The sequence below is a fragment of the Pyrgilauda ruficollis genome, unplaced genomic scaffold (genome assembly GCF_017590135.1).
Source record: "Pyrgilauda ruficollis isolate IOZ18807 unplaced genomic scaffold, ASM1759013v1 scaffold38, whole genome shotgun sequence".
Classification (NCBI taxonomy): Eukaryota; Metazoa; Chordata; class Aves; order Passeriformes; family Passeridae; genus Pyrgilauda; species Pyrgilauda ruficollis.
Genome location: NW_024525267.1, coordinates 6,274,316 through 6,300,658, shown reverse-complemented (window position 1 = coordinate 6,300,658; position 26,343 = coordinate 6,274,316). Strand labels below are relative to the sequence as shown.

Below are 26,343 nucleotides of genomic sequence, written 5' to 3'. Positions count from 1 at the left end.
CCCCCCCACTTTTTTCCCTCTTTTACTTACAGGTTCTGATGTCAATTTTACCATACAAAATAACCCCAAGCAGACATCAAGTGCTAGCTGAGCAGAATCTAAGATCTAAAAAGCTGTTTGTGCTGGTTCTTTGAAACTCATGAACTTGCAGTCATTTGTTCTCCTCTCAGATAGCCAGAGCACCGTTTCACATGATCTCCATTAAAAGGATTCCTTTCAGAGAAATGCATGGGATGGTGGGACAATGATAAAGGAACTATGCATCCAACACCTTCATAAGCAGTCCATATTATCATGATATAAGGCCTTGAATACTCAGGCATAACCTCTGTCTGAATACAAGCACTATCATAAATCTTGCATGTCAGCCTGTGGGGTTTATGGACTGAATCAAACTCGCAGGATTAAACTACTGTTTTGATGATTAACCTGGGTTCCAATGCTGCTATTTATTATGTTAGGCAAATAACCTATTTTCTGTTTAAATGAGTTTCCATGTTCTTTTCTACACCTGGGAGTTAAGTGAAGCATTAAGAACCAGCTTTTTGCCCATGGATGAAAAAAATGAATGAAAGGAAACAAGAAAGCCATTTTTTGGGATTTTACTAATAATCATTTCAAGAGTATAAATATAGCAGCTTGCCAAGCCTTTGGCCAGCAGAGCAGGGTCTGTGCAATAGCTCAGCTTTATTTTAACCTTTGCAGAATAATTCTTAGGAGACTTGAGGAGAAAGATGGTTTGGTATCTAAAGGCTTGACCTGAGAGTCACAAGAATTCTGAGTTTGCTGCTGCCTGCACAGATCAATGCATTTCTCTCTCTGCTTTTGCTCCTCATATCAGCAGCTAATAAACTCCGGGTAACCAAATCCAGACACTTGTTTGCTGTTCAGGGTGGATGGAGCACGAGTTTGGGGGGGCCTCAAAGCATTAGTGTGAATGTTCATTGATGTGAAACAAAGGAAAAGAACAAAGAAGGAAAAAGGAAAACAAGCGTTTGCTGGATGGTGCACAGCAGGGGTGATTTCCTTGCTCTTTGAGGTGGATGCTCATGTGTTCCTTGCATGTGGCTGCAGTAGGCTGGGAGCTTTGCACTGATGTTTCTTAGCAGTGTCAGGCTGGAGAACACTGCTACTGCCTCAGAAACCAAGTCCAGCACCTCTGAGCAACATGTCTTATATGAAGAAAGAAGATGACAAGTCGGGATTGAAATTCCTCCAGGACTGTGACATCTTGCTTCATGCTGGTGTAGTAGAGACTCACAGCAAGGATCAGCACTGCACAAAACAAGAGCCACAGGAGCACAGGCAGTCCAGATGATGTCCTGTCATCTGCTGAACGGTGATGAGGAGAAAAAAAGAAAGCAGCATTATTTTAGTGCCATCTTAAACGCTTCCCAAATTTGATCCCCTGCTGATGCCTTTGTCCCAGTGTTCTGGCAGCAGCAGGGTACAGAGGGCTCTGGTGGTGAGCAATTCTGCAGGCATCATTTAAGTGATAGTGAGTCACACTTCCTGATGGAAGGTGGTGAGTATGAAAGATATCATCTAATGGAGCATTTAAAGAGTTTAATTACATACAATAAGAACAGGATTAGCATAGCTAATGCATGATCTCAACTTCCCCTCCAGCAATTATTTTTTATACCTTCACCCTAAGTGTTAAGTTGAATGCTAGGAGAATATGAAGCTACTTGGCCTAATTATTTAATGTTCACAAATGCTCCATAAAAGAGCATTTTATGGCTTTCTGTCCTTTTACCTGGTAAGTCAGCTTATTTGGGGCTAATAATGGGAAGAACCCAAACATGGCTCCATTAACCAAGAGGCATGTTCAGAAAGCTCTGGCAGTTTGAACCACCCTCAGAGTGCTATGTGTGCTAATTACACCAGAACATCCTCTGCACTTGCTCTTCAGCAAGAGGATACTGTAAAGATTTTTCCCGCCTTCAAAATATTTTTCAAATGTGTTTAAAGTGATGCAGGTTGGGCACAGCACACATGTGGAAATCAGAGGGCTGCATTCAGCCTGCTGACAGCTGTGTCCCAGTCCCTGCCTGTGTGTACCCATCCCTGGGCCTTGGGGATCCAGTTGGATTCAGCTCTGGCTGCTCTGTCTGCCTGCACGGCCATTGCACAGTCGGCACTATTTCATAAAGCACTTAGAGTATTAAACATGCAGCATAAAGCCAAATTCATGCCTGAATAAAACCCATAGTGTGCAGCTATTTTCCTGCCATATGCACATAATCAATAAGGAGATAAAAATGTGGAGTGTATTATTATGGGTAAAGGGCCAACATTAGCTGTAACATATTTAAATTAGCTTCTACTCCGAGCCCTGGAATACACACCAGTCAATTAAACTGTCATACAGATGTACAGAGAGGAAGGTAAAAGTCATAAAACCAAGCCAGAAACACATAATAATGTATCAAAAAGTGTATGGGGAAAAGGTAAAATGTTAATAGGCAGTCATTTTATAGCTAACCAGAAACCAAATCAATGTCCCATAATAGATCTGAGTGAATTATTTGCAGCAAGTAATTTATTCATTTGAATTTAGCCTTTCTTTCTGTTTTCAAATTATCCATGTGCAGGCTTCAGATTTTATAAATTTGTTTATTTGGCATTATTCTATGAAGGGTTGATATGAAGGTGTTTAGCCAGGGAATTGCTCACCACTTTCTGGTTTTGCAGAGATTTGTGAGCTGGGAGTTGGTGTTTCCCTGGTGAGATTTCCCACACCACAGGCTACAGCTCCTGACTGGGTGCCCCACCTGCCTTTTCCAACGTGGGGCTCGGCTGATGAGCACACATGGGAGCAGGGAAACCTTCCTGTGGAAGCTGAACAGCTTTTCACATCAACCCTTTCATATGAAGTGCTTGTAACCTGTTTCAACTTTCAAAAAGTTACTTTCCATGGAAAATTTCCGGGCGATCTCAAAGGTAAAATTGGGCTTTCCTTCTCTCCTCTCAGTTATGAAATATGTTCTATCCATGAATAGAAGAAAATAATGCAGAAGAGTAATTACACCTGCAAAATTGTGATGAGCTGTGCTCACAACAGCTTCAGCCCATCACTACATTTAGGTGTTGAAAATCAAATTTGCTTTTCTAGATTATAATTAGAAATTTAATGCTTAAATTTGTTAGTTAAATTGCTTGTTGGAAGAGCACAGACCTGTGCCCTGTCTCATGGCAACTCATCTGAGAAAAGCACTGGACCTGAATACAGGAGGTTTTGTCTCAGTTCCTGCCTTTTCCACCGTGCCCTGAAGAATATTTGATCTTTGCTTTTCCCCCAGGCCCTTTTCTGGCTGCAGTACCCTGTTTCTAGCCCAATAACAGCCCTAGATGATGCTTTCATTGTCATGAGCATACAGCCCCTCTTCCTGGACCAGAGCAAAATCTGAGGGATATGGGGACATCTCCCTGAGAGGCTTTTTGGCCTCCCAAAACTACAGCTCTGTGTGTATATATATACACATGTGTATAGGTACCCTCTCCCCTTCACTGCACTCATCTGCTTGGGGGTCTGTGAGGCTGCCAGGCCTCAAAAAAAACAGAAATAACCTGATTATTTTTATTATTTCTACCCTGCTGATAGCATATAAATGAATTGTCTCTTCCCCTCATACGAAACTCAGCAGGGAGAACTATTGTTTAGCTTGGGGTGCTTTCCCTGCATATCTTAGTGAGGAACCTGTACCTATTCTAATGCCATAAAATATATTAATTATATTTAAATTAAAAATAGCTTCAGGGATTTAATTTTTGTTTCCACTATTTGTCTTACTAGATGTCTTGTTTAAAATTGCACCAGACCTCATCAGCACCTTGTGCTGATTATGCTGAGAAGAAAAAGCAGCAACCACTGACAACACAAACTGCTGTGTATATGGAGGGTATATTTGCACAGTGCATCCCACCACCTGCAAAAGCAAACTCAGGTTAATGCTGTGGATGGCTCACAGTTATAATGTGAAAAATTCAACTTACCCACTACGTAGTCACAGCAGGAAATTACTAGAAAACAAAATGAAAATGTTTTTACTTGCCTGGAAAGATCTCTTGGCAGCGGGTGAACAAGAAAAGCCAGAACCCAGCAGTGTCTTGGAAATTGCCTGGCACCTTGGAGATGCTGGGCAACCTCTTACACCACTTTTGGCTCTGGGTGAGGACCTACCCAATCCATGCAAACATGCAGATGCAGGTGCACTTCAGGAAAGTGAGGAAAAATTATTGTGTGTGAGAATTCAGAGGCAGGATTGCTGCTGTCGCAGGGAGGTCAGGAAACAGCTCTGCTAAAACCCATCCCTATTCCACATAATTCCTAGAAAGGAAAGAATTTAGACCAGCAGGCTGAAAGAAGAAGGTCAAGAAAGCACTGTCAGACTAACTTTCATCAACAATATCCTGGAAATGTGTCTTCTGGGCAACCAGGCCCAGACACAATTCAGGATGGAAAGTCCTGGATTGGAAACGGAAAAATTTCAGTGGTGCCAGAAACCTTCATTTTACCAGCCTTAATGTGAGTAATATTGTGTGGACAAACAGCAAATAATCTAAATCACAGACTGCTTGCAACACAGAATACTAGTTATGGGTTTGAACATTTCTCTATGTCTCTATGAACAAGAGTCAGAGTCTTCTCCATGCTTGCAGCTCGCTGCATGAGCTCCAGCGTGCCTTTGCTGAAGCCAGAGCCAGGGGAGACCAGCCTGGCCCCTGGGCTGGGCTGACTGCAGGATTCCCAGTGCTGATGTGGGGCATGGACTCTGGCAGAGGGTTGGGGGAGTTATTAATTCCCATCAGAATCCTGCTCTTGAGCAGTCAGATGAAAGCTTCGAGGAATTTAAGGCTGGCTCACTGAGTCTCTCCAGGAGTTCAGTTTTGGTGGGAAAGCCCAGGCCATGTCAACAAGCTTATCAAGAAACAGCTTCCCCTTCATGCATCCCAAACAATGTTTTGCCAAACAAATGAGAGCTCTGTTTATAGACACAGCAGATGCCAATGCTTATTTTCAGAAGCTGTAGCAGTCCAAACAGGTGGCTGACATAGAAATTTTACCATTCTGCCACCTGTGTTTTGACCAACTGACATATCAAACCCATAAAATTTTAGTTCTCTACCAATAAATACAATTTTCTTGGTTGGATGTGTTTGGGAAAGTCAGAAGGTAACATCCATTATTATTTGGCATGGCATTCAGCACGTGCAGAAGTGCAAACTGGATCCTTGTGCCAGACCTCTGCTGAAGGTCACTCCCAGTTGACCTACTTGCAGTATTTTGGCTCATGAATGAAAAGACCAGAGGTTTTGTTAGCTGTGTCAGTCCTTGGGTGCCTTTGTTGGCAGAAGTTATCACATCCTGGCTGCTAGGCTCAGACCTCTGCTGCTGTATTCTGTGGCATGCTGGTTACCCACAGTGACATAATTATGTTTAAATTTGTTCCGAGTGGAAACCTTGCTCTGGGGAAGCCCTGGGGCCCAGCCAGGCCCAGGGTGTACAATGTCCCCTGTGGGGGCTGACCCAGGAGTCACTGTGACAGCAGCTGAGCGTGAGGCAGGAGCCTGTGTCCTCCCAGGGCAGCCAGGCACATGGACCAGAGCAGTTCTGCAGAGCACAGAGCAAACATCATCCATCCTCTGCTCCGTGCTGAGCTGGAAACCACAAATTACCAGAGGGGGAAGCTGATGTGGACAGACAGAGTGGATGTTAAAAGCTGGAAAGGTCACGCCAAAATTCCTGATTGCTTGAGCATACCATGTTCAATGACTTCTTCTGGCTCACGAAATCGAACCCTTCGCTCCGCTCTCCGCTTTTCCCCCACAGCTTGGTCCACAGGTGGCCTTTTCCTCAGTATGGAAGGAGGAGATCTGCTGTCATCTGGCTAAAGAGTTGATCAAAACACAGAACACGTGACCATTCAAGCAGGGTGAAGAATCTGGGTGAACTTTTGATCTTTAGCGGATGTGTTACCGTGTCCCTCGAAGGAAAATGTAACACCTCTGCTTGGACATAGCCAGACCACTGTAATATTTACAGCCAAACAAAAGGGATATTCCTATATTGCCATTCATCTGCAGTACTCTAAAGCTGTATTCTCAGGGAAAAGGATAGGTAAAGCAACGGACAGCAAAATGTTCAGAAAGGATTTCTCTAAATTGTAACAAATATTTGCTGAAGGTGGCTGCTCAGCAGCCTTGGGCTGTTCTTAGAAGAACATAAATGTGATATGAAATATATGAACCATATCATTTGGAGCACCTTTGAAATGTTCTGAGCTAAGCAGTTCCATTCAGAATGCAGCATTATCGTTTCAGCAACAGGGACTGTGCAGCTGATTTGGGTTTGGGCACTCCTGATGGCTACAAGAAGGTAATTTATTTGCATTTCAATATAACAATTATGCTGTTGCTCTGGTTTTTGCTTGGAAACCACATTTAGTCTTTGACAACACAATCATAATGCTGTGGATTCTTTGAAATTACAAGAAACAGAGCTTCAATAACATTAATAACTCACTGTTCTGCATGGGAGTGCTCCCACAGTCAACTGCCCAAAGTGAATCCAAAGAACCTTGATTCAGACACCCACTGTCCTCTGGCAGTAGAGAGCTGATAGCAATTTTTCTGCTTTTCAAAGTGAGGAGTAGAGATTCTTAATGATTTATTTTTAAGACTGAAGTAATCTTCTCTAGCCCTTTCCATCTCTCCCCTCTGTTCCTCTGCTAGATAATTATTTCTTCTGGATTTCTCTCTGCTCCCTTTCCCCCGCCTTGTTTGTTGTTCCCCCACTCAGTGATTGCATGCTCCTTACTTCAGTTCTGCTCCTTGCTTTAATCTTTCTACTCCTCAAATATCTACTTTTATCCTTTTTTTAGACCCAGATGCTATTGCCTTGCCTTCTTGTTGGATGCTTTCCCCATGCTCACCATTTCACACATCCACTCCTTGGGCTGCAGAAGCAGGATTAGGTCCCACTGACTGCAATCTGGGGATGTCAGACCCCAGAGTAAATGGGATAAATAGGTTTTCTTACACATCACATTCTGGATAACCTCAAAAGACATATTATATAGCCATCAGGAACTGCCATGGGGTGAGGAATGTCTTCAGCTTTGATTCCTTCTCCTGAGAGATTCATAAAACCAATCTCATCACTGCTAAGGATGCTTTCTCTGATCCTGGGGTCATATCACCTCTGTCTCATGACTGGGGACAGTGTGTGTTGGAGCTCTGTGTTTTTCATTCATCAGCTAAGAAGCCAGAAGCCCCGTTCAGGTTATGGAAAACCTGGATTTCACTTATTTCTGGGTCCAAAGAAATACAAAGCTATGTCTTATATACACACCCTCATCATCAGGGTTATGGTGCACACACAGGAGCAGGGAATCTCAGTCTCTGCCACTGGAGCTGTCTTGTTTGGCCCTGAATAATTAAATATTCATTGAGCTAAAGAAAGAAAGAAAGAATGACTTTACAGCCTCGTGTTTGGGTGCTCCCTTGGGGGTGGCAGAAGTCTGCTCCTATCCTTGCTCCAATGAATACTTAATATGTAATACTTAAATATTCATTGGAGCGGTCACTGGGAGCAGGGTCTCTCATCTACCAGGTGAATACCCCAATCCCTCTGCAACAGCCACACACACACTTACTCACATAATGAATATTTGATTCTTCTGTGTAAAATGAAACAGGTTTAGGGAGACACAGCCTAGCTCAGGCTAGGGGTGGTTGTAGCTATAAGGGCTTCTCCTGTGGCATGACTAAGGAAACTGAACCTTATGTTTGAAGAGATTTATAACTCCAAGTGCAGCTGTTGCCCATATGAGCATTTCCAAACACTTAGCAGTGACATCACATCAGAAGAGAAAAACATGAAACAGCTTGCTTGTTGGATAGCACCTAGCCAAGGAAGACCTTAAAAAGGAAGTGATTTCATGATATTCACTAGCCTTTAATAGCTTACAGAAATCAAAGCTACGCATCGTCAGAACAAACAAAACACTGTCCCCTCAGACAGAAATCTGGTGTTAGCATAGTGTCACAAGAGCTGGAAACCTACCAAAGTGATAGTTGGGAAATTGCATGACCCTAAAAGCAACCCATTTGTAACAAGCTCCAGGCACTGGACACAGGGACTTCATCACCCATGGGAAGATTACTTACCTGCAGCTCTTTGGCACTAGGATCAGAAAGTGAGGCTGGACATATCTGGGACATGTACTCTGGATGCCAACATGAAGCCTCCCACATGAAGCTTTGGATGGAAAGCCTCTTGCCCAGAAACTGAGAAGGACCAGGGAAAAGCGTCCGGAGACCCCTGAGCAGCGGGGACGGAGCCGGCAGCGGCACCACGCAGGCGGGAGCGGCCGCGGAGGACAAGGAGTGCAGAGAAGAGTTTGTGTCCTTTGTACCAGGGCTGGCGTGGGAAGGATGAGATGTACTCAGGAGCCAAAAATAGCACCCAGTGATAATACTGCCTGTGCAGCTGGAAGCAGGGCTGTCCTGGCAGCGGGAGAGGGCCTGAATGGAGCAAGTCACAGATAAACACCTACGTGTTTGCTTTGTCTGAATGTGAATTTGGGGGTGGTTTTTTGGATAGCAATTGCTGCATTTCTGCGATCATGTTGGTTTCCTTTCCAGAATCCATTCCCAATCACAAAAATCTTGCAAGTGGGATTGCTTTTAATCCTTCTTCCGTTCAAAATATGTGGGTAAAGTCACCAGCAAATTACAGAAATATAGTGGGATGACAGATATCTCCCTCCAGAACAGTTATGGCCTCACTTTATATGTTTTACAAATTAAATCCATTATTATAGTAATAAAGTGGGATTTAAACATTTGACGTCTCTACTCATATTATAATAAGATTATTGATAGAAAGAGAGGTGATTTACTGTTCAAGAGGCTTTAACAGTCCCTTGTCAAATGCTGAAGGCTGGCCATCATCAAATATACAATCTTTAGTTAGAAATACCTGCCATGATTGCTGAAATATACTGGTTTGTTGTCCCTGCAAGCACAACCTTGTGCCTTTTGTTGTTGTTGTTGTTGTTGTTGTTGTTGTTGTTGTTCTTTTCCTGGAGCTATTTATTTGCAGTGCCATGTGTAATGTACATGGTTTGGTTTTATAGCAGGTGGTTGGATGGATATTTCCATGTCATGTTCAGGCTGGCCCTTGCTCTGCAGTGCAGAGAGGGTGGCAAGATGCTCATACAGGCTCTGGGAACCAGAGGGCACAGCTGCTCAGTGGGCTTCACTACTTACTCCCTTCCTTTCAGGGATATGGGGAATGGGTGAGTAGATGGAAAGGTTTGGGATCCTCCCCCAGAGAAAACTGGGCCAGAGCAGCAGAGGAGGCTTCTGTGGCTGATGTGGGGTCAGCAGACCCCTCAGGACTTGCTGCCTCTTGCAGCTCAGCCTCTGCATGGGTGTACTGTCCTCAAGCCTGCCCTCAGTGACATAGCATCCATGTGGACAAGAATAGATTTGGCTGGTCTAGGGCTCTCCACTGAATGCACTGTATCTAAATGCCCCCTGAAGAAAATTACCTTACCTTCTCTTTCCTGTGCATTGGGGTGATGGAGGGCTTTTCCTCATGCTGAAACCAGCTCACAGCAGCAGGCCTTGTGAAATGCTTCCAAAATCTCCTCTCTGCTGTGTCCTGCAAGTGTTCCACAGAGGTTATTTCAGGAAACCTAGGATGGCTTTTGGTGGGGAAAAGACAGTCTTTAAGATTTTGTTCATAGTAGATCCTAGAGAGAAAGGTGTCAAAACCTGTGAAACCATGGTCCCTGGCTTCTCTGGCCCCTCCTTCCTCCTGTTGTGATAATCACTACAATTCATGTAAAAGGAATTTATCTGCCTGCTTTGGCCAGAAAAACTGATGAAAGTGGGATTAGGGAACTCAAACTCTAGTCCTCATCTAGTTTTGATTTTTCCGTGGGAATTGTCTCGTTTGTTTTTATTAGTGTCACCCAGCAAGGCACGTAAGAAGGTCTTGTGCAGCCTCTTATTCCTGCAGAGTGGGGCAATGCATTTGTCAGCTCTAAGACCCGAAGGAAAAACCTTGTCCATGTCTTTTTCACTGAACCTGGCTTTGTTCAAAGGAAGATTTTACAGTTTTCTAAGTATTTGGTCAAAGATATTTTGGTAATTTAAAAAAAAAAATCAAAAACCCACCAGTGCAGAAGTTGATGGGATTTGTTGTATCCAAGAAACTGACATATGGAGACAACATTTATAATTTTTCATGCCAGAAACCATTTCTTTTCAGTTCTAGATTCCCCTTAAATGTAAACTTTTTTTTTGTTCATTTAATTGAAAAATAATTGGGCAGCTTATAAATGTTTTCATGAAAGATTGCTATCGAAATGCCAGGGATGATAATTTCATAGCGGCATTCTCACTTTTATCTCAAGAAGTGCTAATTATATTGATGGTAATGGTTGTAAATGCTTGAATAATTAGTAGTTACCTGGGCACTCAAGTTTCAGTGGGTAAAGATGTCAGGAGTTCAAATCTCATGACAGGGACAGTTCCATTCCTACTAAGTGCTTTTGATTGTAGTTTAACAACCTAAAATTGAATATATGTTAGGAATAAAACACAGTCCAATGCTTAAAGTAAAAGAATACAGGAAAATAACTTCTCTAGCCTCTGAAATCACTGGTAATAATAGTTACTATAGTGGGATGATTTCTGCATTAGAAGCTGTAAGAATTTCCTTTAATATTGCCTTTCTTTTTAAAGTAATTTTTCATCTAAGATTTGATCTCATTTCATGCAAAGTACATCAGAAACAAAGCTGGACAAATAATTCATAAATGAATTATTTAGCTTGTGAGTGTCACCTCTATTTCTTTCAGCTAATTGTTCACAAATAGATAGTGACTTTTCGCAATGTATTCATTATTCAGATTTATTCAGTGGATAATTGCTGGGAGTAATTCTTTGTCTGTAGATTGCTTGGAATCATTTTGCTGTGAACATTTAATAGTAAAAATCTATCCAGGCTTTCAATAAAAGACAAACTAAAATTATCTATAACTACTGATGTAGCCCTTAAACATGAACAATATAATGCAGTCTTAAAGAGCAACACCAACATTTTCATCAAGAAAGCCACTACTTCCCATGCTACATAGGAGAGAAAGCAAAAACATTTCAACTCTCTGTGTAGCACTGACACTGAATGGTGCACATTGTATATGCAGATAAGTTTTTACAAGAAAAGGGTTGCTTAAGTGTTTGCTCAGCAGAAAAACAAAACATGCCTAAACAAAACATGATTGACTTCCCAGAGAATAAATATGAACGGTCCACACAAAGGAATTAACTGCACAGCCAGTATTTTTTCTGCAATACCTCAGTGGAAGATGTCTAGGAAATAAACATAACATGATAAAACAATTTTACACTCAGAGGATAGCCGTGTAACCATATGAACTCTTTTCCATTTCCTTCTGTGGGAATAAATATTTTAGACAAGCAAAGTACTTTGTAAATGATGCCTTTGTGGGGATTCGTCTGGCCTGGTTCAATTATTCTGAAACCTAGCAATTTTCTCATATCATTGAATCTGCTTTTATTGCAAATAGGGTCATAGAAATAGTCACTCATTGCAATAATGGACTTCGTTTATCTTAACTATTAACACTTCCAGTAGGTTTACACACACACACACACACGTATATATTCAATATTTATAGATATGCACAGTGCATATATATTAATAATGAAGTAACTTTATCTCAAACAATCTGAAAACAAAATCACGTAATACCATACAGTGTGGGGTGCAGTGGTAACTGGAAGCAGCATATCAGGATAACAGAACAGAAAAGGAATAAATAAATTAGAGGGGAGTCTTCCATATCTTCCTCAACTTCCAGAGTGTCAATTGAGCCTTTGTTCAGTATTCCACCTTTCGCGGTTCTGTGTACTCTTGATTAATAATTTAGAGATGCACCTTTTGGAAGCAGGGTAAGTTTTGTGTTTGCCAAGAGTGATTTTCCACTAGTCAGGGAGTACATCAGGAAATAAAACAGCAAATTGCCCCACAGAGTAAAATTAGCTGTTGCCTTCTTCCTTTTTCAGACTCTGGAGAAACAGATTTACTGCTGAGAGTTCTGGGACACCCATGAGATGTCATACAGCACCATTTCTTCTCCTCAACCTTCCAGTAAAGAAAGCACTGTGTAAATCCCAGCCTCAAGACAAAACTCAGCTCTTCGGACTGCATGTTTCCATTCCACATCCAGAAGGATCATGATTAATCTGTTGTCTGGTGATCAATCAAAAATGAGGCTTTTTCGTGGAGTTGGTGAAAAAAAAAAAGACCAACAGCAAAGCATAATGGAAACAGAGCACTGAATGGGAAGATGATCTGGTAACACTTGGTGTGTGTAGCCAGCCAGGATGAAAGCAATCAGTTTTCCTTCCTGTATATCTGTTAGTTCCTGTGGTGGCCAGGGAGTGTATCCAGGTGTGTTTTCCCCAAGGAAGTGCAATTGTGATCAGTGCAAAGTGCAGCACCAACAACCCCTGTGTGCTCCATGAAGGACCCACAGAGTTACCATCCCAGTGGGGCCTCTTTGCCCTTTAGTTGTTACTGCTCTGTGCTGGAGGCTTTCATGGTCACACAGATCTGTAAGCACCCCTTTGGTGCAGGTGGGCAGACCTGGGCCATTCACCCAAGACCTGTGGGACTGGATTGCTAACCTTTGTAAAAATTAGATTGGGGTGGTGTTGCTGCATGCGACCATCCGATCCATCACAGCAGAACTCACTTCTGAAGGCAGTCATGGCACTATTTGTAGATGTAGCATCTCAGGATGGCTTTGGTTGGAAAAGATCTTTAAGGTCAGTGAGTCCAAGTGTCAACCCAGCACTGCCAAGGCCACCACTAAACCACATCCCCAAGTGCCACATCTAAATGTCTTTTAAATACATTCAGGGACCGTGACCCAACAGCTTTCCTGGGAAATCTGTTCCAGTGCTTGACAACCCTTTTGGTGAAGAAATTTTTCCTTATATCCAATCTAAACCTCCCCAGGTACAATCTGAGGCCTTTTCCTCTTGCTCTATTTCTTGGGAGAAGAGGCCAACACCCCCATCTACAATCTTTTTCCAGGTGGTTGTTGGGAGTGAGACGGTTTCCCCTGAGCCTAATTTTCTCCAGTCAAAACTGAAGCTGCTTCCTCAGCTGCTTCTCATAAGTCTTGTGCTCCAGACCCTTCCTCAGCTCAATTCCCCTTCTCTGGACCTACTCCAGCACCTCAATATCTTACTTGTAGTGAGTGGCCTAAAACTGAAAACCAGACTCAAGGTGCAGCCCTACCAGTGCTGAGTACAGAGGGACCATGTAGCAAATTCTTCAAAGTGATGACCATGTTCCTGGAGCTGTGGCACCAGTTTAAAATCCACATTGTGCACAGGTTTTTCCTGGTTTTAAACCGGGCTCTTTTCTAACATAAAGATAGAAGCATGGAACAGAGTGTTGCAGAGTTTTGCATGATGGTGAGAACATCCCTGCACAGGGCACAGCAAGCTCTGCTCTATTTGGACTAACTGGAAGTGATTTAACTCTGTTGAGGAATTTGGTCTCAATTTATTCCTGGCATGAGTTCATTGACTTATAAAAGGCATGGATCTGTATCCATTTCTTAAAATTACCTCTCTTATTCATGTGTCTTTCCGGGTAGACGTTACAAATAACCACAGAGGACTTGTGATGATATATAGTAAACATAGAGAGAATTTCTGGCTGCTGAAATGAACTTTCTAAATAATTACAGAATGATTCCACATCCATTTCATAATTAGACTCCTGAGATTGCAGCCAAGCTATTATTTGTGATTCAACATGCATTTTTCTTTTAGAAATGTCCCACTGCCATTAAGTTTATTCCACCCGAGACTTTCTAATTTGTTCTGATCATCCTGTCACTGGGGCCCAAAATGTAAAATATGTATTGATCAAATAAGAGTTACCAAGGAACCAAATGCTAATATCTGTTGTTGGCTCACTGATTCCAAATCAGTCAGTCCTGTTGAAGTGGGATGTGGGAGATGGACAGGGCTGGAGCGAGTGAGGTCATTCTGAGGCAGCTTTTGTTACGCACTCATTGTATTTCAGGAACAAAAACTAGTGGAACTGTAACTTCTGCCCACAGCATTTGGGCTGCTGTTGATGGCAGGGCTGCCATCAGCCATGAGGTGAATTTGGAGAAAGCCACTGCCAGCAGGAGGACATCTGAGCTGCCATAAAAGAGAAAAAGCATGCAAAGAAAACGCCTTAGAAGTAGGGAAAGTAGAATTATCTTCAGGAGTTCTATTTTAGCAGTAATCACTCTGTGCTTGATGTTGTGTTCATTGGGGCTTCCTGCCCACGTTCCTTGGTGAGCTTTGACCTGAGGAGAAATCCAGCTAGGATGACTGCAGTTTACAGCCTCAAAAGTGGATTAGTGGTTTTGTCTTAATCCCAGGTATCAAAAGACTCCAAATTACTTCTGTGAGCCACTGTGCCTCTCCGAAAAAGGATTTTAGAAGCCTGGCAGCCATTAATGCCAAACTGGCCCTGAGAGGGGCAACAAGCAGGGCTGACAGCAGTGGGAAGGGAAGGAGCCAAGGGAGTCACAAAGCACCAAGGCAACTACACAACATGATTTGAGGGCACTGATGTAAATGCACTTGATATCCATTTGTAGTGTCACCTTGGAAGAGGATTAGATTAGATTAATGACATGAAAGAACAGAAAAATGGAGAAAAGAGCAGATTGAAGTGTAATAAAAGCCCAAATGAGTACAAAACCCCCATGAATTGGAAAGCATTTGGATGATGATATTGGATGATAAAGATTATAAAAAGAAAGTGGCAAATCCCTCAGTCATTGGCAGCTGATTTACATTAATGTTAAGTCTATTAATGATGATATTTGTTTTTCTAATTAGTATGTAAGTCTCTCTCCTCCACCTCTCCAAGCCCTGGAGACTGGTGATTTCAGAGAAAAACAAATAGGTTTAACAAAAAGTAATTGGTACAATTTTCAAAACTGGCTGAGAGCTTTTGGAGCTTATATTCAATTTCATCTCAGTTTAAGCTGAGGAAAAGAAAATAAGCAAGGGAAAATTCAGGCAGAACATCAAAGTACACTTGTTGGCATCAGGCTATACAGATAAATCAGGTTGAAAGCCAGTTATGTTTTGCAGAGGCAAGCTGAATATTTAAGTTGTGCTTTCATCCCAAAGCAGAGCATCCTTTGGCATTCCTGCAAGAGATTGTAGCATCCTGCTCACACCAAGACAAGTTGTGTCTTACAATGGGGTAGCTGAGAGTAGGTTGTGCTTTGAGAGAAGAGTGGGAAAACACGGTCTGGCTTTGACCCCTGGCAGGTTTGAATCAGAACCTTCGAGTGCAATGCCCCTAAGATGCAGCTTCTTATTAGCTGCCTGCTAACAGCTCAGCTGCGTCTCTTTCTCCCCCATTCTCTCCTTCATTCTTATCAGAAATTTGGTCCAGGACCAGGAAACCTCTCAGCTTAAATTAATATGCTAGTCAGAATCATCTCTGCCTCAACAAATGCATTTTTTTCTGATGGTGGAGCATTTTCATCGGTATATTTTTCATCATCTCAAATGTAAGAGCCTTTCAATCAGTCTCCTCAATGAAACAATAAAAATTACTTTGCCTTTTTTTAAAAGGCAGAGAAATGCAAAGGCAAGGAATGAAGCTTCATGGGACTGATGTGGAGGTGCTGAAATAATAGTGTCTGAAGGGAGAAGCATGGAAGCTGAGCTCTTGGTCTGTTATGTGATTCTGACTGCATGGCTGTTCCCTGACAAAGACAAAACTTTTGGGTACACTGAGCTGGTGCAGTGTCTTGCATTCTCTCTTTCATGCATTATATCCACTCCAGCAAGTGTTTCTGGTAGAAGTTTTGAGACTGGTGTGTTCCTATAGTTAGCATTTCCTCCTATGTTTGGAAATCTGGGAAAATATTAAATTCTTTCTGGAGCATACTGGGCTAAAAGGCTCTTTGCAACTCTAAAGTGAAGATGATGGAAAAGTGACACCACCACTCTTCCTTCTCAGAAGTTCTCTCCTGCCTTTGAGACACCTCTGTAGATCTGAAATATATTTTCCTGACACTCCTTCTTTAGGCAAGGTTTGTTACTTGCTGTGTGGATAATGCCAGAACTGGGAAATACTGTCAACTTCTTCAATGGTACATTTGACAGCCCAAATCAAAAGGTTCTTAGCAAGGGATGCTCCAGGAGCCTCCACTCTGTCATGTCTTTCAGGAGGATCCAGTGTGAGCCAGAATCAGTGTCAGAGATTTAGACTAAGAAGTGCCAGGTTAATCAAAGCTGTTGGGTTTGCTCTCTTCTGTGCTCTCCATTGTCATTTCAGAAAGGAGACCTTCAGCTCCATTGCCTTTACCAAACACAAATCAAATAACTGCAAAGCAGCAAAATGACACTCCTTTTTTTTTTTTTTTTTTTTTTTTTTTTTTTTTTTTTTAATTTTTTTTTTCCTGGGAATATGAAACATAAATGAAAAATACAGAGGAGGAAAAAGGGAATTCTGAGAATTTCGAGCAGGTGGCATTGGTAGCTGTCACCTTTACTTGTCAGTTCAGAGTTTGATTTTGGGGCAGCATGTGGTGGAAATGGGCTGGCACTGGAGGGAAGAAGTTAGTGCTCCATGTAGCAAACACCTCACAGAACTCCAAGCTATGTGCTTATCTCTTTTACAAAACCAAAGCTGAAAATGTTTTGGGATGATTTCTTCTAAATCTTGGCACTACTCCAGCTCATGCAGTGGTAGTTCTGGCCTTTCTATCTGAAATCTTTATTTGTTCCCCAAAAAGTAAAGTAGCTGCTCAAGGATGGATATATAGAACTTTGTAAACTCAGATACTTGTCAAAATCTTTTATTGCAAAACATACTCATCTGAATCATGATCCATTCATTCCAGGTACTTTATCTGAGCAAAACAGAGTTTAATTCCCAGGTTTTGGTAAATCATTAGGAAGGGAACATGGAGCTTTCCTGATACACACCACGTTAAGCAGATCAAACCTCCTTTCTGGAGGTAAAATGGGTTGTTTGGGATTTGAAATGTTGATAATCTTCTTTTCAACATTCATGAAAAAATGTGCTCTAGGGAAAGCGATTACCACATTGCTTTTATACTGAAAAATTCTAAAAAGTCTGGTGAGTTATTTTATAGCAGCTCCTAATAAGAGTTACTATTGTCCATAAATAATGTGCTCAATTTCATCAGCCTTGTTTAAGACCAGAGCTGTACAAGAGCTGCAGACGCTGGCAAAGAGACTGTTCCTACCCTGCAGTCTGTATAAACTGAAGGAGCAATGCCGCTTTACACCAGCACAAAGATCTGGCCCACACTTTTCAGAGAGGCTGAATATAGAACACAAGGGAAAAAAGCCAAGAAGCTGCAGTGTTTTGACAGGAACAGGTTAAGCAGTTTAACGACAGAGGCTCTCTCCACACTGGCCTGTGCAGCCTAGAACACACAACCTTTTTTAGACGTACCTGTTGGTCACGATGAAAAATGTAGGCAGCATCTCACACTGACATGTCTGGCTTGGGAGGCCTGCTCAGAAAAATCCCTCATCAGGGCAGCAGCTGTCTTCTTCCCCAGGGCAAATTCCTTTAAAGCTGTCAAAGATGCTGTAATCAGACTAGGTCATCAAAACCGGTCCTCCTGAGGACTGGAAATAAGATCCAGAGATGAGCATTCAGCTACATGGGCAAGGTCTAAAACACTAAAGTTTCCATTGAAATTAAATGAAGAGACTGTAATTGCTGTGAAAGAAAAGAGAAGCAATCATTGGGAGAGCCCTGAAGCTTTCAGAGCACCTCCTGAAACGATGCTTGCTGGGAAGCAGGGATCTGTGTACTGAATAACAGAATCTGATAACTGAGCACAGCTTCTACAGAGAAAACAACTTTGATAACTGCTGGAGCATTTGACTCTGTGGCTCCTGGAGAGGCAAATTTTAATTGAGATTTCACCACACAGCTGAGTAGTTTTATTACCAAGTTAAATAAAAAAAGGTTAATAAAGTAATAAAAATGGATTCTTTGCATTCTTGACTTCAAAACACAGATCTGTGGTCAATATGCTTAATAATTTGTAAATAGAGTGAAATAAAGCACAAATAGCCATGGTGACCATGGAGAGGGGACTGCTGTGAGCTTTTACCCTCCCTTTCACTTTTGCTTGCATTAGCAGCATTTCAGTTTCCATAAATAAGGTAAGGTAAAGCAAATGAACTGAGTTCCTCTCTGTGCAATGTTTACTGCTGTTACTGGAGTTATGTCTGGGACAAATTTGACATGGATTTGACTAAACCCTATCTTGGATAAAATAAAAAGCTATCAGTGTACTTGATTTTAGCTGTATTTATTGTAAATTATTTACAGTGTCTCTGATTTTAAGTGATTGATCCCTGCCTGAGGAATAGTATCAGAGTAAACAGATAAAAACTTGTCCTTTATGCTTCCGTAGTGCTCTGGCGTTATACCAGATACGTCTGCCAGCCCTTTCCTACTTTTTAAATTTAAAAAAAAATCACCACCATACATGATGTGTTTGCATTACTACAGAAAAAAAACGGGAAATAAACAACCTCTCTCCTAAGCAGGAATAGCTGGGGGAAATCACTGACTGAGCTACCCATGGGGAAGCAGGCAGTGCCTTGGCTGCTGTGGTGGCACGGGAATGGGAATGGGGAGCTGCAGGAGCTGAAGTAATTAACAGGAGGAATCCCAAGAGAAGGGGAGAAAGAAAATGGAGGTAATATGCTCCACTGGAGCTTGTGAAAAAAGATAGTTGGAGGAGAGGTTGCTGAAGCACAGGAGAGGTGGAGGCGTGTCAGGGAGGCATGAGGATCTCTGAGACAGAAGACCTGGAACAGCAAGGCACAGGCAGTCCCAGGCGGTGGACTGAGAGTGATATCGAGGAATCCATTTCCCATTTCTGATTGCTGTATTGGTCAAAGTGCCCAAGAATATGCTATGCTTCTGTGCTGATTTTTCCATCTGTCTGCATGGGAAACAGAGGCACCAGGTTGCAAAGTGACTCGTCTCTCATAAATGCAAGAGCAGAGCTGAGTGCTGGGGTCAGCTCACTGCTCATCCCCCCTCCTAAAACTCCCCTGCTACCAGGGGCAGGTGACTGCTCTGAGACACTTCAAGCAAAGGTTTCTGCAGGCTGTGCAGCTCGCAACTATCCAGGGAAAGCATCCTAGGAATAATCAGATCATAAAACCTGTGGGAAATGCTGCTATAAATCCTGTAACACTGAAGAGCAGCCCTGTGAAAGTTTTGCGGTGAGGCAGAGCAGAGTGTGCAGCAGGCAGCAAAGAGGAGTAGTGCAGTAGATATAAAGCCATGTACTTGCCTGAGCACCCACCAAAGGCTCTGTGTGAGTGAGCAGCAGGGCTTCCTCAGCTGTTTATCCTGCTGAAGGATATTTAACCACCCAGTCAACTGGCTAGAGCTCAGCTGGAAACACACAGTGCCAAAAGCACAAGAGATGGAGCCAGTGCAATAAACACAAGGCTGCCTTGATTTTTTTTTTCCCTGTCTAATTATATATCTATGTTCAGTGTTCTTGGGACTGAATTATAACCTTAAATTTGTTTTTCCTTCCTCAAAGGCTTTGTCCCTGAGTTAAGCGACCAAGAACAAAACAAGTGTCTTTACTCTGCAATCTCCCTGTCGCATTATTCCCGTATCGAACCTGGCAGCTTCCAGCCCTCCCAACACTATAATTAGAGCATCTCCAGCCATTGAAATAGCCCTGACCCTCACCACAGTGCTGACCTGCCTGCTTTGCAGCTCTCATCTGTCACGCACAGCAGCTCCTTCCCCACACAAAGCGAGTGCGTGGAGGGGACAGGGATTTTGCACTTTGGCTGTGCCTGGCCAGCACCCTGAGCCTGCACATCATCCTGCACACCCTGCCCTGTGTTAGGGGAAGCTGACTGTGCCCCAGTTTGCCACTGAAATGGGGGAGCTGGAGGAATTAAATTTGATATTTGACATCTCTTCAACCAGGCTGCTTCTTGAATTAGTGCATGAAATTCAGCTCTTCTGTCAACATTTCATTCTTGTTTGATATATAGGAACATGCAAGCAGGCTGTGGCTGGCTGTACAGACTGCTGATTTAAGGAGAGCTGAGACCTGAGGATCAATTAACACAGGCTGGTTTTCTTCAGTCTGTTCTGTTTGTTTGGCTTCCAGCTCCATACTCCCCTCACTGAGTGCTGGGAAGCCTCCATCACCAGCCAGACTCCCTGCAAGGTCTGGGATAAGAGGAAAGAGCAGAGGGTTTCCCCATCGAGCAAGGATTGCCATCTTGTGCGTGGATGGGCTAAATTTGCCCTCAATCTGCTTTCTACAGGGGGCATTCCAAGTGCTCTCAGTATTTTGCTGAGTTTCATTTAGAGGCATTTATCCTCCTTAGCAAATGGAATAACCAGCCAGGAGAGGTGCAGGCAGTCACAGAGAGCACCATGCTCATCCCATTCCAAGAGCTCTAAAACAGATGAGCTGATAACCCCTGCCCTGGCCTAGGGGGGAGCTAAGAGCTTTCTGCAGGGAGCCACGATGCCTACCTTAGGTCAGATATCTGTGTTTTATGTAGCTGGGAACACACAGGGGCTGGGTTCCACTCTGAGTGGGAATGGGCTAGAGCAGGAGACAGTGTCAGTGGTTTCACTGCTGGGCACACACCGGGTTCAGCTGCCTTGGGAACTGCAGGCTGCGAGGGTTCAAGTGCTCTGTCTGAAATGGCCAGGACTTCTGCATATTTCCCGAAATTCTTATCCCAAACGCGTTCTCATGCCTTAAGCACAGCACCCCCTTCCTTTCTCTCCTGCCTCTTTCCATGCTCTCCAGCATAAAGTGGAAAAGATGCAAAAAGAAAGTTCAGCTCCACTTCATATCAGCTGACTGGCAAATCCTTGCTCATCTGGATGTAGGATTTCTCCCACCCCAGGAAACACTTTCTCTCACTAACTGCAAAGTCAGGATTCAGCTGCTCAGATATCTGCTGCCATGCAGGTGCCCCATGGCTCAGAGCATCACCCCCGGCCCCCACTGCAGTCAAGGGAGACAAACAAGTGCTTTTAGGGGCAATTCATCCACAGTAATTAAAACCCCTAAAATAAATAAGCTGTGGGTGAATCCTATCCTGCAGGTGCCTTTTCCTCTCTCCACAGCAGGGAGGACTGGCTCTGACAATGATGTCTCCATCCAGAATGGTGGATCAGACCTGCCCTGCACTAAGGCAGAGAAAATTGCTTTTTCTGAAGGCCAGAATGACATTTTAATACATATTGCTTGAGGCAGGGGAGGGGGAGATCTCTCTGGGGTGACCTTGCACTGAATGTGAGTTCTCTCTGGTGAGTTTTCTGGGCTGCAAGGGGAAAGGCAAGGAGGGGTTACCAAAGGGAAAACTGACCCCATACTGAAGCCTCAGTGCAGAACTACCCAGGTGAGCATGTCCCTGCACCAGAACCTCTTCCTGTTTCAATCTCTCTGCTACTGTGTTTCAGAGAGTTAATTTTAAATGTAAACCAAGGCTTTCCACTCTGTTCTGAAGTCTCTCTTTGTCAGAACACTACTTAGATTTTCTTTTACTTTCATGGGAGGTTTGCATTTTCATGTATGCCAGCAGTGCACGGAACCGACATCTGAGTGGGTGAAGTGGAATTTTGATTTATTGGAGCAGAGTGCATTATCAGTAAATTCAAGAGACTAAATCTGCCATGGAGAGGACTTCTTTTGTTTCCATCATCAAGTCAGGCATTATATCCTGTCAAACATCCCAGGGGGAACTTTTGCTCCAGGCACCAGAGGTAATAACTCAGCTCAGAAATGTATGCTGTATGCTGAACCCTTCATCTTACCAAGCATTCAGCTCTTGTTCAAATGCAAGACACAAGTGAAAGAGAATAAAAATAGGAATTAATCCTTAGCCTTACCAGCCCAGTGATAGCTCTGCTTTTTTATGTGCAGACTGTGAAGTTCTTAATCTGAACTTCTTCTCCTGGTACGACCCATGGCTGAGGGTGGTGTTGTGTGATGACAATTTTAGGTTTGGATGCACTGTCACAGCATGGCAAACATCAGCTGGCAGTGTCTTATCACTACTAGGATGACTTTGTCACCTGCCAGGCCTCAGAGTAGCTACAATGCTTGTTATTAAAAGATGGATGGGTTCTCCTTCTTCCTTTTCTCTCCTTACCTGGTGGTTATGCAATGGAGAGGTGGCCTCTGGCTCTTGTGCCCCCTGGTCCATGGGCTCAGCGCGGTGCCCTTGCACAGAGGGAGGCCACAGTCAGATGCTCTGTCCCAGTCTCTGTTTCACTGACACCACTGCTGACTACAACACCAACACCATGTGGGTCCCTTGTGCAGTGATAGAACGTTAGTTCTGTTCAATACTGTTCAATAATTCTGTTCTTTATTGAGCATTAGTTCAATATGCTCAGCTCTGGTGGCATCTGTGGAGAGCCACCAGGTCACCTCTGCAACTCATCTGTTCCTTTACCAGAATGTTCCTTCGCCAAAAGCTGTATATTTTTTTTTTCTTAAACAAGCCAAAGGGACTTGTGGTACAGGAAAATACAGATATCAGCATTTTGCAGCATGCAATAAACACAGCGGAGTTTTAACCCTTTTGCTTCTTCTAATGCCTCTGTGGAACCCTTCTGCTCTTGACACAGGTCTGGTGACCAGCAGCAAAATTTAGTGACAAAATTTTGACCCTATTTCAGGCTTCACAGGTCATTGAGTCATAGAAAGGCTTGGTTGGAAGAGATCTTAAACCCCACATAATTTCTACCTCCCCACCATGGGTAGTGGTCCCTTCCACCAACCCTCCAGACTGTTCAAAGCCCCATCCAGCCTGGCCTTACACACTTCCAGGGCTTGGGCATTCACAGCTTCTCTGGGCAACCTGTTCAACTGCCTCACCACCCTCTGAGTAAAGAACTCCCTCCTAAAATCTAACCTAAATGGTGACCCACTGTTGGCTCACTGAATGAAGCTCACAGCAGCTCATACAGGGATTTTTTGGTGCAAATTGACTGAGGGAATATACGGTTTAGTGAGTTCCACAAAGCAGAGGGAGACTCACTGAACAGCCAGCTATTTATGAATAAATATATCTATTCAGAGGGGGAATCACATAAAACAATGGGCTGGCAGTGGCTGGTAATTTAAAATGCAGCAGGCAGACTGTTGCTCGCATTAGTAACCTACAAGACACATTGCTTAAATAGCACAATCAGCACCAACCAGCTCCTTGGGAATTACTGAACCATTTGTGCTTCTCTGCCTCTACTTATTCTTAGAGAAACTTGCTCCTAAGTCTCTATTGCATTTGTTTTCTTTATTTACATAAACTTGCTAACTTTATGTGACTGTGGTTTCCTTTGAACCATATGCTATTTTTTTATAGAAAGCCACATATAGTCAACTCTCAGTATTACTTTGGGTTCTTGGTAGGGTAATAATATTTAATAGTCCAGTACTATGCAGTTTGTTTATTTTTGTAGTTTCTTTTCATCTCTGAAGTGCATCATATTCTTCTCACCTCTAAATTTGGAGCTAAACTCTATGCATTTCCCATGTATTGATTGTGCCTTTCCCTAATAATTTCATGCTTATAACATTCCCTTAATTTTTGCAAATACCATCTGCTGTACCACAGACACTCTAATGATGGGCTGTGTTTGTCTGGTGGCCTTTTTTCTACCAAAGGGCTGTAAGGAAAATGGAGGTTTGTTTCTATGTTTGATGTAAGAGGTGGATTTTTTGAGAAGCAGCTCTGTAGATCCTCACCTGGCCTCAACTCGAAATGGAATTAGCTCTGTTAAATGCAATGAAAGGTGATGATTTCGCCCAAGTTGTCCAAGCATGAACTTGAACAGTATCATAAAGCAGAATAATCATTGTTGGGATCACCACCGGTGATGTTGGTCCTGCTCAGCCTTTCCTTTCTTTCCATTAATTGTTCACTCACACTTTCTCCATCAACTGTATCAGGCTGAGCTGAGCTGAAAAACAGCAACAACAACAATAACAAGGCAGGAGTTCATCCAAGTGAAATAAAAAGAAGCAAAAGCTTGTTTTAGTTCTGGTCCTCAAGCATTTGAGTGACTTTTTTTCCCTGGCATTGTTTGACCAGTGAAGATATTGACATAATTAATGGAGATAGTATTGTCTCAAAATGACAGTCCTTAAAATCAGCAATGAAGAAATTAATTTGGAGACTTGCTAAACGCTGACTGAGAAGGAAAAAGATGCAGTAGGCATTAATCCAGTCCCCTATTACAGGCAATCATATCATACAGTTCCATTTCTAAATGTGGTAGATTTCACACAGTGGAGCAACTCTCAGTGCCCAGAGTCCTTCAGAAGCCCTTTTCAGACTTTCCTGCATCCTAATCATCATGTTTAAAGTTATTGATGGCTAATTTATAGTAATTTATTCTTATGCCAACATCCTTTAGCTTCCACAACTACTCCACAGAAAAAAACTTGCAGTGCCATTTTACTTTAATTTTTAATTATTCACATTAGAGATAATGCGGTTAAATGCTAAAGATGAGGATGAGATCTAATGTGTAGTTGTGAAGGGGGAAATCATTCCCAGATATCCTGCTGGGCCCATATGGTAATTTCTATGTTTGGGAATGCTTGTAAATGTCTGATTCAGCATCAAGGGGGAGTGACAAAGTACTGAGGGAACAAGAGCAAAGACATTGCTGGAGACATTTGCCCTCCCTCCCTCCCCCTTGCCTCTCCTCCTCCGAACAGTGAGCAACTTGCACGCCATCCTTCAGGAGTAATAGCTGGAACTGAGATTTTTATCCCCTGAGGCATCATTTCAGAAAGTCCCTCTGCTGCATTCTGGGCAGCCCCTGTGAGGTGCCAGCAGACAATGATGCTGTGGCAGCTCTTGCTCACCAGCACAGCTCCATCCCAGCCCATACCAGAAGCTGAGACAGAGCTGATTTTACTGCTTCTTCCACATCCAATTTCATCTCTCTTGTGAGTGGCAAGGTTTATTATGCAAAACTGCATTTGTGCTCCAGCCTGCTTTTTGGAGAGGGTTTGGCCAATACAGTGTCTTTGTGGTCCAGGAATTTTCACACTGGCTCTCTTATTCCACACAAGGCTGCTGTAAATGATGATTCCTCAATTTCACTTTCCTCAGTAAATGGATGCTTAGATATTTAATTAGGAAGCAAACCATATAATCAACCTTCTGCAGATAGAGCTGCACACTGTAATCAGTCCTGTTCAGCTTCTTTGCATGCTGCTGGAGTGCCAGCAACTCCTGAATTTATCAACACTGAGGCTTGAGTGGCAATTTGCCCAAGGATTTCTCAATTAATAAATATGAAGCAGCAGGGAGTTCGAGCACTACACAGGCTATGCTGCACATCTAACATCATGGTTTCACTCTATTTCACTCTATTTTCTGGGAAAAACAGCTCAAAAAAAAAATCAGGCAGAAACAGAAGTTACATAATAGCAAGCTGCATTTATATTTTTGTGGGTTTTTTTTTTTTTTTTTGGTACTATTTCATCTTCCAATTCCCCCAAAATTTTTGTCTCAGTGCTGTTTAAGTTATCTCAGCTGGCATACAAGGCTATCACATTCTTGGTGAATGGTCCAGAGCCTGACTGCCAGGCAGGTAAAAATATGGAAAACAAGAGCAGGATGCATGGCAGATCAGACATGCAGCAGAGATACAGAGATGCCCATATCAAACACAGCTCCTGGCTCCACAGCTCCTAGACTAAGGAGTAAAAAGAGGTATATCTGGGTAAAAGCTGATGCAGGATGGAAGTAGAATTCCTGTGAGGGTGGTGGACTGGATGGAACAGGAATGGATGAACATTCCTGCATGCTCAACCAGAAATTTCTTTTTCTGGTACTTCCCATGTAAGTATGGAAGGAAAGGGGTGAATTCTGAAGGTAGATTGAATTGAGGATGTCTTCTGAATAAAACCTTCATTCTCCTTCATCAGCTAAAGGAGTCAAAGAATACTGACCTCTAGCAAGTGCCTGTGGTGGGTCTCTGTGAGCTCCCAGCAAAAGTGTCCAAACTTGCAATCTGTAACTGTCCAGAGAGTGCAGACACTCCAGTGGTGGGATAATCTGGATTTTCGTGCTGAAGGCCACCAAATCACTGATACCCACCACACCTGGGTCCTGCTAAAGTCTAAAAGCACAAAAGGTGTTTTCTGTGCTCATATGCTCAGCCCCATT

At 42.9% G+C, this 26,343-nt stretch overlaps 1 protein-coding gene across 2 annotated transcripts; it reads right to left on the bottom strand.

Moving 5' to 3' along the window:
- Positions 1-586: 586 nt before the first annotated feature.
- On the bottom strand, positions 587-17,738 carry CUNH14orf180 (chromosome unknown C14orf180 homolog). Of its 2 annotated transcripts, none has more exons than XM_041476386.1 (7): positions 17,576-17,738; positions 10,490-10,590; positions 9,569-9,676; positions 8,176-8,428; positions 5,768-5,894; positions 4,000-4,026; positions 587-1,329 (listed from the first exon to the last, which is right to left on the bottom strand). In XM_041476386.1, exons 3-7 carry the CDS (start codon positions 9,610-9,612, stop codon positions 1,130-1,132), a joined length of 651 nt encoding a protein of 216 aa, XP_041332320.1. In that variant the 5' UTR covers positions 9,613-9,676; positions 10,490-10,590; positions 17,576-17,738; the 3' UTR covers positions 587-1,129. The 2 variants fall into 2 exon arrangements, with proteins under 2 accessions (XP_041332320.1, XP_041332319.1); XM_041476385.1 differs by having other exon boundaries at positions 587-1,332; positions 17,576-17,735.
- Positions 17,739-26,343: the final 8,605 nt, after the last annotated feature.